This window comes from Megachile rotundata, chromosome 4 (assembly GCF_050947335.1).
Source record: "Megachile rotundata isolate GNS110a chromosome 4, iyMegRotu1, whole genome shotgun sequence".
In the NCBI taxonomy this organism is placed as follows: Eukaryota; Metazoa; Arthropoda; class Insecta; order Hymenoptera; family Megachilidae; genus Megachile; species Megachile rotundata.
Window position 1 is genome coordinate 12621350 of NC_134986.1, and position 16681 is coordinate 12638030.

The 16681-nt window shown below is 36.1% G+C and overlaps 1 protein-coding gene across 3 annotated transcripts; it reads left to right on the forward strand.

Annotated features, from left to right (window-relative positions):
• The first annotated feature begins 9971 nt into the window (after positions 1-9971).
• Rop (Syntaxin-binding protein Rop) lies at positions 9972-16616 on the forward strand. 3 transcript variants are annotated; one of them, XM_012289648.2, is made up of 12 exons: positions 9974-10056; positions 10125-10280; positions 11396-11692; positions 12186-12289; positions 13351-13499; positions 13566-13781; positions 13853-13951; positions 14029-14236; positions 14298-14546; positions 14617-14807; positions 14914-15068; positions 15133-16616. In XM_012289648.2, the coding sequence occupies exons 3-12, from the start codon at positions 11401-11403 to the stop codon at positions 15192-15194; spliced, it is 1725 nt and encodes a 574-aa protein (XP_012145038.1). In that variant the 5' UTR covers positions 9974-10056; positions 10125-10280; positions 11396-11400; the 3' UTR covers positions 15195-16616. The 3 variants fall into 3 exon arrangements, with proteins under 3 accessions (XP_003705172.1, XP_076387131.1, XP_012145038.1); XM_003705124.3 differs by lacking the exon at positions 10125-10280 and having other exon boundaries at positions 9972-10056; XM_076531016.1 differs by lacking the exons at positions 10125-10280; positions 12186-12289 and adding an exon at positions 12593-12696 and having other exon boundaries at positions 9972-10056.
• The last annotated feature ends 65 nt before the right edge of the window (positions 16617-16681 follow it).

Sequence of the window (16681 nt, forward strand, 5' to 3'; positions counted from 1 at the left end):
CCCTAATTCCCACATTCCCCAATTCCCACATTTCCCAATTCCCACATTCCCCAATTCCCACATTCCCCAATTCCCACATTCCCCAGTTCCTACATTCCCCAATTCCCACATTCCCCAATTCCCACATTCCCCAATTCCCACATTCCCCAGTTCCCACATTCCCCAATTCCCACATTCCCCAATTCCCACATTCCCCAATTCCCACATTCCCCAATTCCCACATTCCACAATTCCTCACGTCCCCAATTCTCAAATCCTCAATCCCCAATTCCCAATTCCCCAAAATCTCAATATTCCAAATTCTCAAATCCCAACTCCACATTTTCCTAATTCCCAAATCCCCAATTTCCACTTTCCCAACTTCCTAATCTCCTAATCTCTCAATTCTCTAACTCACCACTTCCCTAATTCCCCCCTTCCCAAATATCCCCCACTCCCCAACCAAAACTCTCCAAATACCACAAATCTCCTAAATTCCCAAAATGACAAAGTCCAAAATTCCCCAAATTCCCCAACAAATCCAACTCATCACTTAAAGTACCCACGTATCTCTGCAACGAAACATGTCTACTTTATTGTTTGTTTATTCTGCAATTGTTGAAAAAACGTTCTCTAAAATTTCAAATTAAATTCTGAGATCCACTGTTTAGCTATGTTACAACTAATTCAACATGCACTGAGAACTTTGAACTTTATTATGCAATGTCGTTTCAATAAAAACTTTGCCTCGGATAATCTGAACTTTGAAACAGCTGCAAATCTTTGAAAACTTGCTGTCTAAAATTTGTACGTGTAACGTCTAGCTAATTAGCGGTATTATATGCAGGTGACGGGCTGGAATTTTGGTTACATGAACAATATGCAAGAGTATAATGGAGAAGCAAAGTTTCTTTTATAAACTTCAGGTATATGTAACACAATAATCTAGCTATTTAATTAAAGCTATACAATTTATTGAAGATGTATATGTACTTAATGGTACAAAATGAGCAATTGTTAATGTTGGGTTTGTGACACAAATCCAATATCATTCTTTGCTGCAAGGAACTATACTAAACCTACAAAGAACTATACTAAGCCTACAAAGAACTATGCTAAGCCTGCAAAGAACTACACCAGGCCAAAAGCAGACGCACTGTTCTAAATAACCAACCTTCCAAAAAGCCAACAAGAAATGAATCAACCTCACAAAATAAAATTAACATAACCACTTTATTTTTTTGACAAGAGTCCAAATTTTAATAATTACAGAGTAAGCAGATTTCGAATAAGAACATTAAATCGAACAGATAGGACCGTGTCAACTTCGAATTATCATCTCGAGCTCGTTAAATTCTTATCTACTCGGTTCAATTAAATCGCGTTCGGGCAATTAAACTGGTGTATAAAACGAGTTCGCTAGTTCGATCGAGAAAGTTGTTTTCATTCGGTCAATCCATCGTACGTTTGTATGCAACGTTGCTACTGCAATTTCCACATTGATTACTGCTTCGTTCGTTAGACTATCGTAAATGTTTAGTCTATCATTTTTGCTATCCAATGCTTGCCAATCTTAGGAATGTGTACTTTATTCACACTTTTTTGTGATTAAAACTGCTGATGAAATTAGTGCTTGTGGTAATTAGAATTATTAGTAGATTTATATCGTTGAAAGTTGAGAGATAATGTGACAATGTAATCTTGATTGACTGTTATGATTCAAGAGTATATTGTGTATATTATCAGTATATTGTGAGTAAGTTATGATACGTATACAATATACATACAGTATTTTAAAATATCTAAAAGATTCTTTAATACAAAACAGAAGATACATTCTTGAAGATGCTTTAATACTTGAAGATATACTCATTGAATACATTGAATACAAACTAATAAACTTGCCTTAAGACAAGTCTGAAACTTGTACGATGAATCATCAAATCAAATTCTTAAGTGATTCACGTTGTATCTTTCCATAATCGTTTAGTTCAAAAAAGTTTAAAACAGTGCACGTTATAATAATGAACTTGCAACAAATTTTTATCGTGATCTTAACTATGTTGTGAATTTTGTAAAGTATAAAAAATAAAGAAAAAGTGACATCAAGTCTGATGTTGCTACAAGCTACGCAGTTTCCAGCAAACAGGTAAAAATGACGTAAGTACCTCGTTAGAATTATTACTATACTTAGCTCCTTGCAACCCAGCAAGAAACTTGAAAAATAACACTTTGCACCATCTATGTTATCAATTTTATAAATAACTCTCATCTTGAAGGTATCCTTCGGAGCGATAAATTTAGCCTTCCGATTGTCTTTAACGAGAGTAGCTTGATCGACAAAGAAGAACAAGTACCCTTCCATTTCTGGCGATGAACATGACGCGATAATTCGCGCGATAACTTCGTTATCCCACGAAATAATTCAATCGGTTGTCTTCGTGGACGGACTTTTTGTCAGCGGCTTAACGCGTAGATATCCATGCTAATGCGGACTTTTGCAAATGTCAGTGAAACTCTGGCTCGCTAAACCGGTAAACGAAAAGGGCGCTCGGTTGGTCACGCGTATATGAAGCAATAATTCTTCGTTCGACCAATCAGGATTATCCAGTTTATCGCCTATATTTTTGCATCGCCAGTTTATATATTTTCGCGACAAATTATGCAAATATCATTAACGCGTCGGTGCCTGCCTTTCACGGCGTGACAGTTCGCAAAATACGCCGAACTGAAATGCACGCGATTAAATCACCGAGCGTTTTCATCTATTTTTATCCCGAATATTAATCACGAGCAAAATACGGCCCTGAAGGGCGAAAAGAGTTTCTGGATTGTTGGCATTCGAGAGAAAAGAGTATCTGAGGAGCGGTCGAAGCGCCATGAACCCGGGTTCAAGCTTTACGATCGCGCTTACAGCTGGATTCACCGCGATATCGTTTACTAGGAACACCAATGCAATTACACAATGAAGTAGTAAACGGCAATAACTGCGATAAACCTGATGCGGACGGAAACCGAGCGTATGCATGAACTTCGGACGTATCGAGTGAACTGGGATCGTTATAAATCGAGCAATAAATCAATTATTTGCATGCTCCTCGGGGATCGTGTGGGAGTAGACGGAAACGTCACTGAGAACGTATTTACGGGCTTTGATTAACTACAACCTAATCATCTCTAATCCTTATTCATGCACGATGTGCACCGTGTATAATGACTTTTGTACATAGCACAAAAAGTGGAACTTTTTGTTCGGTACACAACTGACGTAATTCTGCATAAAAATTAAGACAAAGAACAATTTTTGAACGTATATCATAACGAAAATTATTGAAGGAACATATTAGATATTAAATCATGGGGTATCGCTCTAAGTTTTTGCTGAGCGTATACGTGCGCTCGCAGCACTCTATGGGGCTTCCCTAACTTTTAATTGCCTGAAACTCGTCTTATAATGCCCTGAGTTTCAAACACTTAAACACCCAAAGTTTCCCCTTACAAAATTACAAAATTTCTATGTTTTACAATTTTATCTCCAGATGTAAAATAAGGTAGTTCAATAACTTCAAAGCTCCGAAATACTTAAAATGTCGAAATTCTCCTAAATTCAAAAATTCTTAGTGTCGAAATTTTTCTAAGTTCAACAATTCTTAAAGCCTCGAAATTCTGCAAAGTTCAAAAATTCTTAAAATGTAAAAATTCACCAAAGTCCAACAATTCTTAAAATGCTGAAATTCTCCCAAAATTCTAAAATCCTTAAAATGTCGAAATTCTTCAAAGTTCAAAAATTCTTAAAATGTAAAAATTCTCCAAAATTCAACAGTTCTTAAAATGCTGAAATTCTCCCAAAATTCTAAAATCCTTAAAATGCCGAAATTCTTCAAAGTTCAAAAATTCTTAAAATCCATAAATTCGCCAAAGGTCAAAAATTCCTAAAGTCCTAAATTCTCCAAAGTTAAAAAATTCCTAAAGTCCTAAATTCTCCAAAGTTCAAAAATTCCTAAAGTCCTGAAATTCTCCTTAGTTAAAAAATTCCTAAAATCCTAAAATTCTTAAAAGTCCTATAGAATCGAATGAATTATAGAAAGTCCAACAGTCTCGCAAAGATCACAAAATCAGAAAGTACCCAAATGACCCTGTAAGATCGCAAGTGTCCCGAGCCCCGATAAAGCAATTTGCGATCGAGTTTACGCGATTATATTTCGTCCTGTTAACTGGCAGACAAGAATGTACAGTTTGTATCTTTTAAGCCAAGCTGTTGAATGCAAACGAAGGCTACGAACGCTACGTGTGCCGTAGATCAATTTGCCTGCTTTAACGGCTAATGACCGGCGGTACGTGCAAAGAGGATTAAACGAGAATTATCGAAATGCAGTCGATCGCTCGAATAACTAGGATCATCATAAGCCGCGCGAGGTGAAAGGAAAAATCGAAAATAGTAATAAAAGCGTATTGGAGTATGGCGAATCGATGATGTTAACCCACCTGTATCACTGGAATATTTGAAAGAATCGTGCCATTGGATTTTCATACTTTTCAGCGATACTTGTTGGAATATCAAAATTATTGTAGGGAGATGTGTAGAATACGGGAAGTATTATAACTGATTTTTCGATTTTTTAAATTTATGAATTGTTGAATATTAAAATTTTTAATTTGGAAATTTTTAGAAGTTTGATGAGGTTTGTAGATGTTAACACAGTTACTGAAATCGAGGAACCTGACCAAGTCTGGATAGAAATTCTAATTATACAAAATTATTATCCAGATAGGCTTATTTACAAATAAATATATCCTTTTCCATAACTATCATGTTAACCCACCTGTACTATTAGAATATTTAGAAAATAACCATAGTATTGAATTTTTATACTTTTCAGCAATACTGCTTGGAATATCAAAATCATTATAGGACGCTGGAAGTGTAACAAATTTCTCGATTCCACAAGTCATGAATTATCAGCTGATAAAATTTTAAAAACCCAAATCTTGAAAAGCTTGATCAGGTCGAACGATATCAACGCTGACTGAAATTGAGAAACTTGATCTACATAGAAATTCTAATGATCAGATGTTAAAATCCTAAAAACCCAAATCTTGAAAAGCTTGATCAGACCTAACGATATCAACACCTACTGAAATTGAGGTGTCTGATCTACATAGAAATTCTAATGATGAAGTTGTGGTATATTAGCATATTCTCATGTCTAAGCTTAATTACGAAGGAATATATCCGTTTCCATGACAATGGCCTGATCAAGTAAACCGATAGATATTCTGTTGCAAACGGGTTAATGATTCTCACACAGTCTATTTGTTAAAACGAGAGAAGATATTTCATAAGCCAGACTAATCCCGTGTTCATCGGTGTAGTTTCGCATTATTAGCTCGGTGTTCGTTCGGGAGTACAAAGTTGTACACACGAGCCGGGGAGAATTTAGAGTTCCAGTTCGAGCACAATGGCCGAGAAACACGTTATATAAACGCGTCGAGTAATTTTCCAAGATGTACAAGACAGGTTAACATTCTCCACTTTTACGTGATTTACTCGTACCGTTCTCATTTTGTAACAGAGAACCACGTTCGGGACAAACCGTGTGCCTCGTACGCGGGCAACCCGTTTCTTGTCACGCGCCAACCGAACGCTCTCTATTATTTGCAGGTGTGCATGCAAACGAACGGGATAAAATACGAGCACTCTATGGCGAAAGTGCTCGCGATTCAATGATGCCGGTTATTAAACCGCTTCCCGTCCAAATAAACAACCGTGGAAAAAGTAAGCGCGATTTCGCCGGTGATAATTTCCTTCGACAACAAATTGCCGGCGCGACGGGAAATGAAAAAAACATCATACGTCTCGCCGGTAGAAAAACTATTTTCGAACAAATCTGATTGAATCCGAAATTTACTACTTTTTCGACAATGTAAATGATGTAAATAATAAGACTGAATATTATTAATATGTTCATGGATAATTATTAGTTTCTTTAACACTGAAACTGCCAAACCGAATGACTGGTTCACAAGTTATTTTAAATTATAAAATTTGTTAAGATATTTTTCTTGAAATGTTGACATCAAGATAAGGCGTTGTTTTCACCTATATTTAATCATTCTTTATTTATTCTCAATAAATCACTCAACTCTTTATTTATTCTCTTGCTTTATTTTTAACTTCCAATTATAAGCCATGTATTATAAGCTTGGTATTAATTTAACTAATGGGTAATCAACTCTTTTCTCAATTCCCATAAATAGTAAAACAGTGAAATGCGAACAGAATAATAATAAAATATAATAGTAGAAAAAACAGTAAAACTGCTCAAACAATAATTGTCCTCTCCCAAAGAATGTCCAAACCACGATGAGATCACGAATATTAGCATAAAACTGCAGTTCGAATGACGAGCGTAAAAAAAAATAAAGAATTTCAGCATCGAAAAGTACACAACAAAGTTTCCGAAGGTATTCAATTTCGAAATGTTTTTCCCGCTTCTGCGTCTTTCAGTTTGGTTCTCAAGGCACGAAGAGAACAAGGAATCGAATAATGAGCAAAGTGTGCTCCGAAAACGAACACGCAAATACGCGGTGAACACCGGATGTGTACAAATTCGTGGTACAAGGAACGTCCATTCTCCCGTGTCGAGCAAAGACAAAAGATCTTGGCGATCGAACAACCTATGTTTTCATTTCGATGCAAATGGCAAAAAGCGAAAAAAGGGAAAACAAAGCGATCGAACCTCTCGATACTTTGAAGCTCCCGGAAGGCCAATGAAAAAGGGACGAAGAAGATGAGGAACAGGAAATCGAAACGATCGTTGGTAATCGATAACGTGCAATAACTGGCTCCGCAATAATCGCTTCGATATTTGGATGCACATTTGTACGGAGTGCTCGAAACATTCGAGTGTTCGACAGCCGAGACGTCGAAAAGTTATATTTGTCGAAACGAGTGCGCCCGTTCGATTGCTACGGACTTGACAATTTCGATCTGTACCGATAATTGAACACTTACACATAAAAATCACAATGTGATGGACTATTCGTTTTTTACTGTTGTAACTGTATTTTTATGAGGACAGAACCCTTGTGTCGCTGGGTATATTAATAATATGTAAACTTGTTAAGGCTAAAACTGGTTTTAATGCATTATCTTTAGTAACTTGTTTTATGTATCTTACATGTGTTCACTTTCAGTCCGCATTTGAATACGGTAATTGACACAGTAGAAGCGGTCGTATGTGATAAGACAAACCCTCTAAGCCTATATTTTTAATACAGTGAACATAAAACATTTACAGTATAGCCAAACGTATACGAATTATCAATGACTAAATTATTAACTACTGCAACTAAATAATTTTCTTTAAATCTCAAGAGTCTCATGAATGCCTTTATATTAGCATCTTAATATCAGAGTATATGTATTATTAAAATTATTAACTTTCGTCCATGACCTTTCCCCGATTTGATTACGCGTTGCATTGATTATATCCGTAAATCTCTGTCGAAAAAAGAAACAATTATCATTGGTATCCCGTTTGCACTTTGTTCACCCTGTGACCTAGAAATGGGCGTTGGAGTATTACGTAACCCGTCACGCTTGCCGTACCGGCAGCATGCAAGTATTTGACACAAGTTCACTCGAATAAGAGCACGATCGAAAGATTTTCAGAGTTGATATCATAAATAAAAGTAAGTGGAACGAAGTTAAATCCTTCGTACACTTTCGTACGAATGTTAATATAAACAAATGCTAATACAAAGGAAACATTCTTCGCCAGTGAAGAAGGAAAATAAGTTCGTCTCTCAATGTTTGTTTACGGAGTGATAAACTCGGGGATTATCATGAAATATAACGTGCATGACATTCTTAGGACGATATACAGTCCATGGCCATTGGCGTAAGTAGAATTTTGTATGGGGTGGGTCAGGTCCAATAATTTTATTAACAATGTCAGTCACACTAGGCTCGATCAATTTTGGATTTGAAAATTATAGAATCAACTTTGGAACTTTTAATTCGGAAATCTGGTAATTTACATTTTTAAGAATTTTTTAATTTACTTTCAGAAATTTGAAGACTGAAAATTTGTATGTTTTTAATGAGACACATGAGGTATCCTACGTCCTATGTACTTCGTATTTACACACGGAATATTTCACAAACCAAATCCTAGCTTTGGAGCTTAATTTATATTTTGGAGCCTAAGTCTCAGAGGCCAATTCTCATTTTTGAACAGTTCATATTTTTGGAGAACCTCTAACCACTCACAGTTACGCCAATGTTCATAGTTTCCCTACAACCAAACGATGACAAACTCCCCCTACACTTGTTGTTATGCAACGAAGCGTGTGGACCCGGCTCGAGTGCCGGCTAGCGAAATGAGCGAAATAGCGTTCTCGTGGCTCAGAGCGCACGTGCATCTCGAAGGTTCACTGTACGGACACTTTTGTACACACAAACGCACATAACCTTCCTCCCAGTTCAAACAAATCGTTCGATTTCACTGGTTCGCTCATTAACGCGTACAAGACACGCGTAGCCATAAAAATAAAAAAGTAAATGACAGATAAAAGCAAGACTCACCACAAACGTTCAGCCAACCCTCGACCCGACAAGGATACTCCAGCTTCATCGTGGACCCTTGCAGCTGAACACCAAATACCAATGACGTATCACACAATTGCACTTGTCACATAAGAAAACGAATGCAACGTGTTATCACTGTTAAACAATATCCGCGGCACACATTCTCTCGCGGGTTGACCCAGCACCGGACGAATTTTTAAGCCCTTTTAAACGAAAATGCACGAAAACGATACACGAAATAATCACGGACAACGTAAACGCAGAATATATCAAGTGTCGTTCGTACAAACGCGAGCGTAAACACTGTCTGGCGTGTTGCGCGCGCAAACCGTCGACGCGAACCACGCACACCGGCGAACAAATCCGAACTGACTGAACGAACCCTCTCGCGTCCTCGTTGAGCCGATCTTCTTTCTCCCTCCCACTCACGTGACTTGGCTGCCAGCCCCTCTCATTTTCAGGTGGTGCGCTCATCCCGCATATTATTTTCCTTTTTCCTGATTTCGAATACTTTTTCTGAAACAATCGCTTCGTTTACTTGGTGAAAAGATGTTACTGTCACGAAGTTTCTTCTTGGACTGAAGATGAACTTCCACTCGATGCAAAGACGCGTTCGATTTATCGAAAATTCAAATCGAACTGCCGCCATTTTGAATACTTCAATGATCGTTGAAATACATATCGGAATTCGATAAAAGTGTATTCCCTTTGTTACTTTCAAACTCAATGAAAGTTTAATTTTGCTTCAATATGGGAACTATAACGAATTATTGTTACATTTGTTGGTTGGAAAAGATGTATTTAATTTCGATCGAAAAATCGAATCGCCGCCATTTTGAATACTTCAATGATCGTTGGAGAACAGATCGAAGTTCTTTGATATAATTGTTATTATGACTTTGAAACTGAATTAAACTTCAATTTTATGTTAACATAGTAACTATAAGAAATTATTCTTATTTAATTTGTAAAGATACCATATTTATTTTCAACGTTTAATCCTGTCATTTATTTCAATACTATTTTTTGAAGTTTAACTAATACAGTTTCTTCTCAACAATTTGTGACTATTATATATAAAAATTGCTGTATTGCTTTAATGAACTGACAAACGATTTGATAAATATAGGCTTTATTATACCAAACTGTTCGCTTATGATGAAAATTATTAACTGTCACTATGCGTGTAATCGTATTATGTATTCGCGAATATTCTATGTGATATTGTTCGAACAAAACTGACGCCTGCTTTTTATGGATAAAGAAGACTTGGACTAGTATTCTTAAAAGCGAAGTAATTTATTAAATACTCACGTTATCAAACGTAGCTCGGCATCATCGATTCGAACGAGGGAACGTTACGCTAGATGACTGAACTGTCAGATAATTTTCAAATTATCTTGGTTCGTCTCAAAGCGCCACCTGGCAACGAAACGTTTAGTCAGTCACTGGCAAAATGGCGCTCAAGGGACAAGTTGGTCAAAGTGAGTAATAAAAAATAATTTAATCATCCGCTGTAAAAGCTAAATTCTAAAACATTTTTGTGCTGTAGTATCGAAGCAATCGCGTGGATTCTTTTCGTACGAAAAATATATCCCCTACACCACTGTCAGAATCCGTAACCTCCAAATGGGCGTATGTGCTGTGATGATTTCATCGTTTACGAAGCGGCTGCTAGATAGAAATGTCAAACCTATATTTTAGAAACGTATTGCATTTAACTTTTATTATTTTATAGGTACCGTTGCATGAAGTAATATGGATTGTCAGTAGATTTATTTATTGAGATTTTTAGTTTGTCTATTGTAAACGCGTTTTATTGATATTTTGTCTTAATAAACATTCGCTAGTCGCAGTAGCCTTGTACAACATAGTGATTTTGATTTGTCACAAATATAAAATCAATAGTGTCTACGCTTTGCAGACATGTTATTAGTTTTTAAATGTATGTTATTTTTGTGTTTCTATTCGATCTCTTCCGTGTATTGATAATTTAATTATACGCGAAATTACTAGAACAAAGTGTGATAGGATTGAAAAAATCGCGACGCATATTATTTGATATAACATTTATGTAATCTCAATAATCCCTTTATTTAAAAAAATTAGAAGTAGACAAACAAAATGCATTTATAAACCTGTTCGTTAATATGTACATTTTTAATAAAATTTTACTTGCACATCGCGGTACCTTTTACTCATCATCAATAATTAATGTTCAACATTAATAAATACCACGCATTACAGAATCTTAAAAAGCTATTATTCGCAGTAGTTCATGTGAAATAATGCAATTACTTCATTATCTTTCTATAAAAAGATTTCCGCGGTACGATAAAACTAATCACCCGTAATGCCGGATTGACAAAATCTTTTTCCGTCCTAGATATCTACCACGATACGCTCTATTTTATTTTCCTGCGTTATTTTAAAGTGGGCCCCTTGTTTTTTAAATACGACCCTGCCGAGGGTGACGTCATTGCTCTGTAAGACGATCAATACGTGTTGAGAGCGCCAAAAGATTTGTCGTTCAATTTTAGTTTCTTTATCTTTATAAAATTTAATTAAAACATTTTATTGTTAAATATCATTATTATCCTGATGTACACTATAATTAAATTGAACAATTATAATCGCGATCACTTCTTTTGCGCGCGAAAATAAAAACGTTTTCAAAACGATGCGGTGAGCAGCGTCAGAAATTTAGCATGAACCGGCACTTAACACGTGTATTATAAGAGGGCTGTGAACACTGACAAATAATATTAATATTATAACGTGTTAATAGCTTAGAAAAGAAATGATTCTACATTTTTTTTACAGAGATTATGAATGAAGTCATTAAACAGAAGAAGACAGGAACTGCAGGAGTACAATGGCGTATTTTAGTGGTGGATCAGTTGGCGATGAGGATGGTATCGGCATGCTGCAAAATGCACGATATCAGTGCTCAAGGGATTACCCTGGTTGAAGACATCAATAAGAAACGGGAACCAATACCCTCCATGGAGGCAATCTATCTAATCACACCGTGCCATCCATCCGTTCAAAAGTTGATCGAAGATTTCAACAATCCCGCCAGAACAACGTACAAAGTCGCCCACGTTTATTTCACGGAAGGTACTATCCGATGATCGATGTACGCTCCAGAATTTTTGGTTCCAACTCCAAACGTTGTCATGAAAACTTAGGACAATTTCGGATACTCTTGGGTCATGTATCAGTAATTATGCAAAATAGGGTAAACTGCAATGATTTAAATATATGTAAAAATCATTGAAATCGGCGATGCGTACCCTGTTCTGCTTAATCACTATATCTTCCCTCTGATTGATAGACAAAACATAGTATGGGTGCGTTTAGACTGTGCGAGCACACGTTTATGTTTTCAAGGTATTTTTTTCTACGACCGCTCTCAAGTCAGTTGAAGGGAGTTAAATTTTGGGGCTAGTTTCAATTTTTAAACTTGAGTTATAGCTAACAGAAAATCTTTTCAAAAGACCTTTAAGTCTAAACATACCCTAAGATGATTGAAAAGAGACTGAAAATGGGCAGACCGGTACATTCAATTTCAACGACCCACTAGTGAAATTCTAAGTATATCTCTTTACAGCGTGTCCTGATGAGTTGTTCAAAGACTTGTGTCACTCGCTGGTAGCTAAAAGCATAAAGACACTTAAAGAGATCAACATCGCTTTCATACCGTATGAAGAGCAGGTAAAGCAACGGAAACGAGAAAACAAATGTTTGATAACTTTACGTTCTCCGTGGTGGCGGGCACACAGTCATACACATCAAAGATACACCAAACATCCTTTACACATATCGATCTTACACCCTTTATGGCATTTCCAGTCACGAACCTACTACTACTTTTCAATTTCTCGACCAACGATCACAATGATATTTAAACGCAATTGTTTGACCTTTTCCCCACCCCTTACTCTCCCTTATTTTGTACAATATTCACATGTCGGCACGTACTAACGACGGAATGCATTCATGCTTGCACGCGACCAGTGTGTCCGGAGGAGCTGTTCAATGAACTCTGCAAGTCTCTCGCCGCTAAAAAGATCAAAACCCTCAAAGAGATCAACATCGCTTTCCTGCCTTACGAGTCGCAGGTGACGAATATGAAAAGGAAAAATCGTAGCTGCTAGTCGTAGTCGCAAAGTGCAACAGTTACTTTAGATTTTATGAGTTTCACTAAACGGGACGCGAACTCCTCCGCCTTCTTCAGTTCTTTATTTTACAGAGTAGAACATAGGCGAAAGACTTCTGTAAATACCTTACATGTTACCTTTATCCTTTCGCGTTTATATTTTCGTTCTTTAGTTTCTCGTTTGTCGTTTCGTTAACGCATGCATGTCTGTATCCTGTTATTTATAATCATGGTTTTGTTATCCGTTTGTTCCTTTTCTTTTTCGATGTACATACGTAATCCGCTATTAATAACACAGCTTTTAATATAGAATTACTATTTAATCGATAATACGACAACCATTGGCGTAATTAGAACTGTCTGGGGTGTGACCAAGTCTTCTAACTTTCCTGGTAGCGTCAACGCTTCGAGCATGATCAAGTGGTTTTTGGAAATTTGGATATATGAAAATAGCTTTGATAATTTCTATTAAAAGAGGTATCCTATTTTTGTCGCGGTGTATGAAGAGCCAGGTCATATTCTGAAGAGGCCAAGTCGACCCCTAATCGCTACCTAGTTACACCAATGATGACCATCAGTGCAAAGATAACGCTAATGCGAATGCATAATTAAACAGGTGTTCTCCTTGGACTCGCGCGAAACGTTCCCTTGCTTTTATAACCCTTCCTTCTCCAACTTGAGAACAGCCAATATGGAAAGAATAGCCGAACAGATCGCGACACTTTGCGCCACTCTTGGAGAATATCCATCAGTTAGATATCGAAGGTATTGTATTGTATAATGGAATTAAGTTCAGCTGATCATTATAATATTCCTCTTTTACTTCAACAGCGACTTTGATCGAAACGTGGAACTAGCACACATGGTTCAACAAAAATTAGATGCTTACAAAGCGGATGAACCGACGATGGGAGAAGGTCCTGAGAAAGCACGTTCTCAGCTACTTATTCTAGACAGAGGATTTGACTGTGTCTCTCCACTGTTGCATGAACTGACGCTGCAAGCTATGGCATATGACTTGCTGGACATTGAAAATGATGTATACAGGTAAATAATATAATTTCATCTATAATCTTATATTTTCTCAATGACATATTAACATGAAATATTTTTGCAAGATTTGAAGCATCTGCGGGAGTACAAAAAGAAGTATTATTGGATGAAAATGATGATCTCTGGGTAGAGCTTAGACACCAGCATATTGCTGTAGTATCACAGTAAGTTCAAGTAATTTAACAATCACTCCCTTGTATAATAAAACTATAGTTATACTGGAATATGTATTTGTTTTCAGAAACGTTACCAAAAATCTGAAGAAGTTTACAGAATCAAAGAGAATGCCGCAGGGTGACAAACAGAGCATGAGGGATCTTTCACAGATGATCAAGAAAATGCCACAGTATCAAAAAGAATTGAGCAAGTATGCAACGCATTTACAGTTAGCGGAAGATTGTATGAAACGTTATCAGGGAAATGTGGATAAGCTGTGTAAAGTAGAACAGGTACGTAATACATAAAGTATTGTTGTAATAATCTAACTAATTTTGCATATTACGTTATTAGGACTTGGCAATGGGTACAGACGCAGAGGGTGAACGTATTAAAGATCAAATGAAGAACATTACCCCAATTTTGCTTGACCAAACCGTACACCATTTAGACAAATTACGAATTATCGCATTGTACGTTATTAGTAAAAACGGTATCTCCGAAGAGAACCTTAACCGATTAGTTCACCACGCTCAAATATCTCCGGACGATAAACAGACCATAGTAAACATGGCTAATCTTGGTATCAATATTGTTGTAGACGTAAGTAGTTTCACCTGTCAATCAATAACAAGTTATTGTGCACGTATTTTTATTTGTAATGTATCCTTAGGGTGGTAACCGAAGAAAATTGTACACCGTACAACGTAAGGAGAGAATTACGGAACAAACTTATCAAATGAGTCGTTGGACTCCGGTTATGAAAGATATCATGGAAGATGCTATCGAGGATAAATTGGACTCAAAACATTTTCCATTTTTGGCTGGACGGGCAGCAAGTTCGGGATATCACGCACCTACTAGGTATAATAGTATTTTCATTCGTGTAACTATGATTTTGAACTAATAATTATTTAAGCAATACAGTATCCTTACATATTTATATTACTGTATCATTATCCGTTTTGAGTTTAAGATATGGACATTGGCACAAGGATAAGGGTTCACAAACCATCAAGAATGTACCACGCTTAATCGTTTTCGTAGTAGGCGGTGTTTGTTTTTCTGAAATACGATGCGCTTATGAAGTTACAAATGCTTTGAAAAATTGGGAAGTAATAATTGGTACGTACATATTGAAATATATTGAACGCTTAAACTGATATTAATATTCATTTACTTTCTTCAGGTTCATCGCATATCATAACGCCGAAATCTTTCTTAGATGATTTGAGCAAGCTTCACGTATAAAGAAATTTGTTCGTCATAAATAAAACGAAGACACATTCCTGCATTCCTAATATGCCATTAGCTTCGGCTCCGTTCAATAATATCAATTATGAAATTTCATGGATGATCTCGATTGTATAATTAAAGTGTAAAACGCCCAGTCAATTGTTCAAGTCGCACAGTTATTTAGCGACTAAGAAAAAGACAAAAATTGGAAAATGTCATATCATAAATATCATTTTGCCGAGTTGCAAATGGTGCCAGAAGAAAAAGATATCCGGTATTTAAGTGCCTGCGCGAATAAAAAGTTAATGATTAAATAAAAATGTTGGCAATACGGATGTAGATCACACGGAGATGCTTAATGGTACTTTAGGCTCACGAATGATCTAGCCCCAGATATAGTATGTTATCCTACTGTCATACTATTCTTTTGTTAACCATAAATGGCAAGTTTAGCGATGGAATTTGATGTAATGTAGAGAAAGATCGTGATATTCGTGTAAATTTCTCGTTATTAATGTTTCGTTATCTCCCGCTTCAAAAATTGTTGACTGTTATCGGTATCGTGGAGAAGATTCAGTCTTCGGTTTCAATCACAGAATCAATAACGCTTAGCAATCATCATGAACAGTATAAATATCGAATACAGTTGTGTGTGCTTCAGTTACGTCGCTGTCAAGAAAGACTACACGATGTCAAATTAGTATTTATTTTCTGAAGTCTACACAGATGTTTAAGTATCCTTACTTTACAAATGCAAATATTTAAATATCATATTCATTGACGTAACTAGATAGAAATCAGGGTGGACTTGGCCTTCTTGAAATATGAGCTTCCCACGTAGAAATGTAGGAATAGTAAAGATTTAGAAATTTCCAAATCCCTAAATTATCAAAAGCCACTTCTCAATATGAGAACATGGACATTAAGTAAAACTAGGAGACGTGGTTCATCCTAGGAAAAAGTTCTAGTTACGCCAGTGATTATATTGTATAATAAAAGAATATATGTATATTTAGTTATTTATTATACTTTGTATTATTCGTTTACTAAACAAATGTTTAGTGTGCATAGTGCAAAATGCTGCTTATGTCGAAGCGTGCATTTACATAAATCTAAAAGAATGTCCAACAACTAAAGACTTATATTCGTTTAATTAAACGTAATATCTTTACCGTATTTGTAAGTACTTACACGTTGAAACTTCTATTGCACGTACAAAAAAGCAATTCTAGATCACTTTCGATCTATGGAAGTTAGAGTCTGTTGATCATCGTAATAATTATTAATGTGTGTTAATATTGCGATTACTTAGCGGCGAGATTATTACAAAGTTTACGGTATTGATTATTATATAATATATTATATGGATATATATATGTATGTAGATTGTAGTCTAAACAAAATGTTCTGCTTATAAAGGCCTACAATTCACTCCAATTTTGTTTATTTTTTTACGAACACCACACCACGTTCAGTAAATATAAAATTTTGAAAAACTATCA

Coding starts and splice junctions, on each gene's coding strand:
- Rop (XM_003705124.3), top strand. CDS start 10,029: ATGGCGCTCAAGGGACAAGTTGGTCAAA. Junction 13,782..13,852: donor ATTGAAAATGATGTATACAG/GTAAATAATATA, acceptor TATTTTTGCAAG/ATTTGAAGCATCTGCGGGAG. Junction 15,069..15,132: donor AAATTGGGAAGTAATAATTG/GTACGTACATAT, acceptor TACTTTCTTCAG/GTTCATCGCATATCATAACG.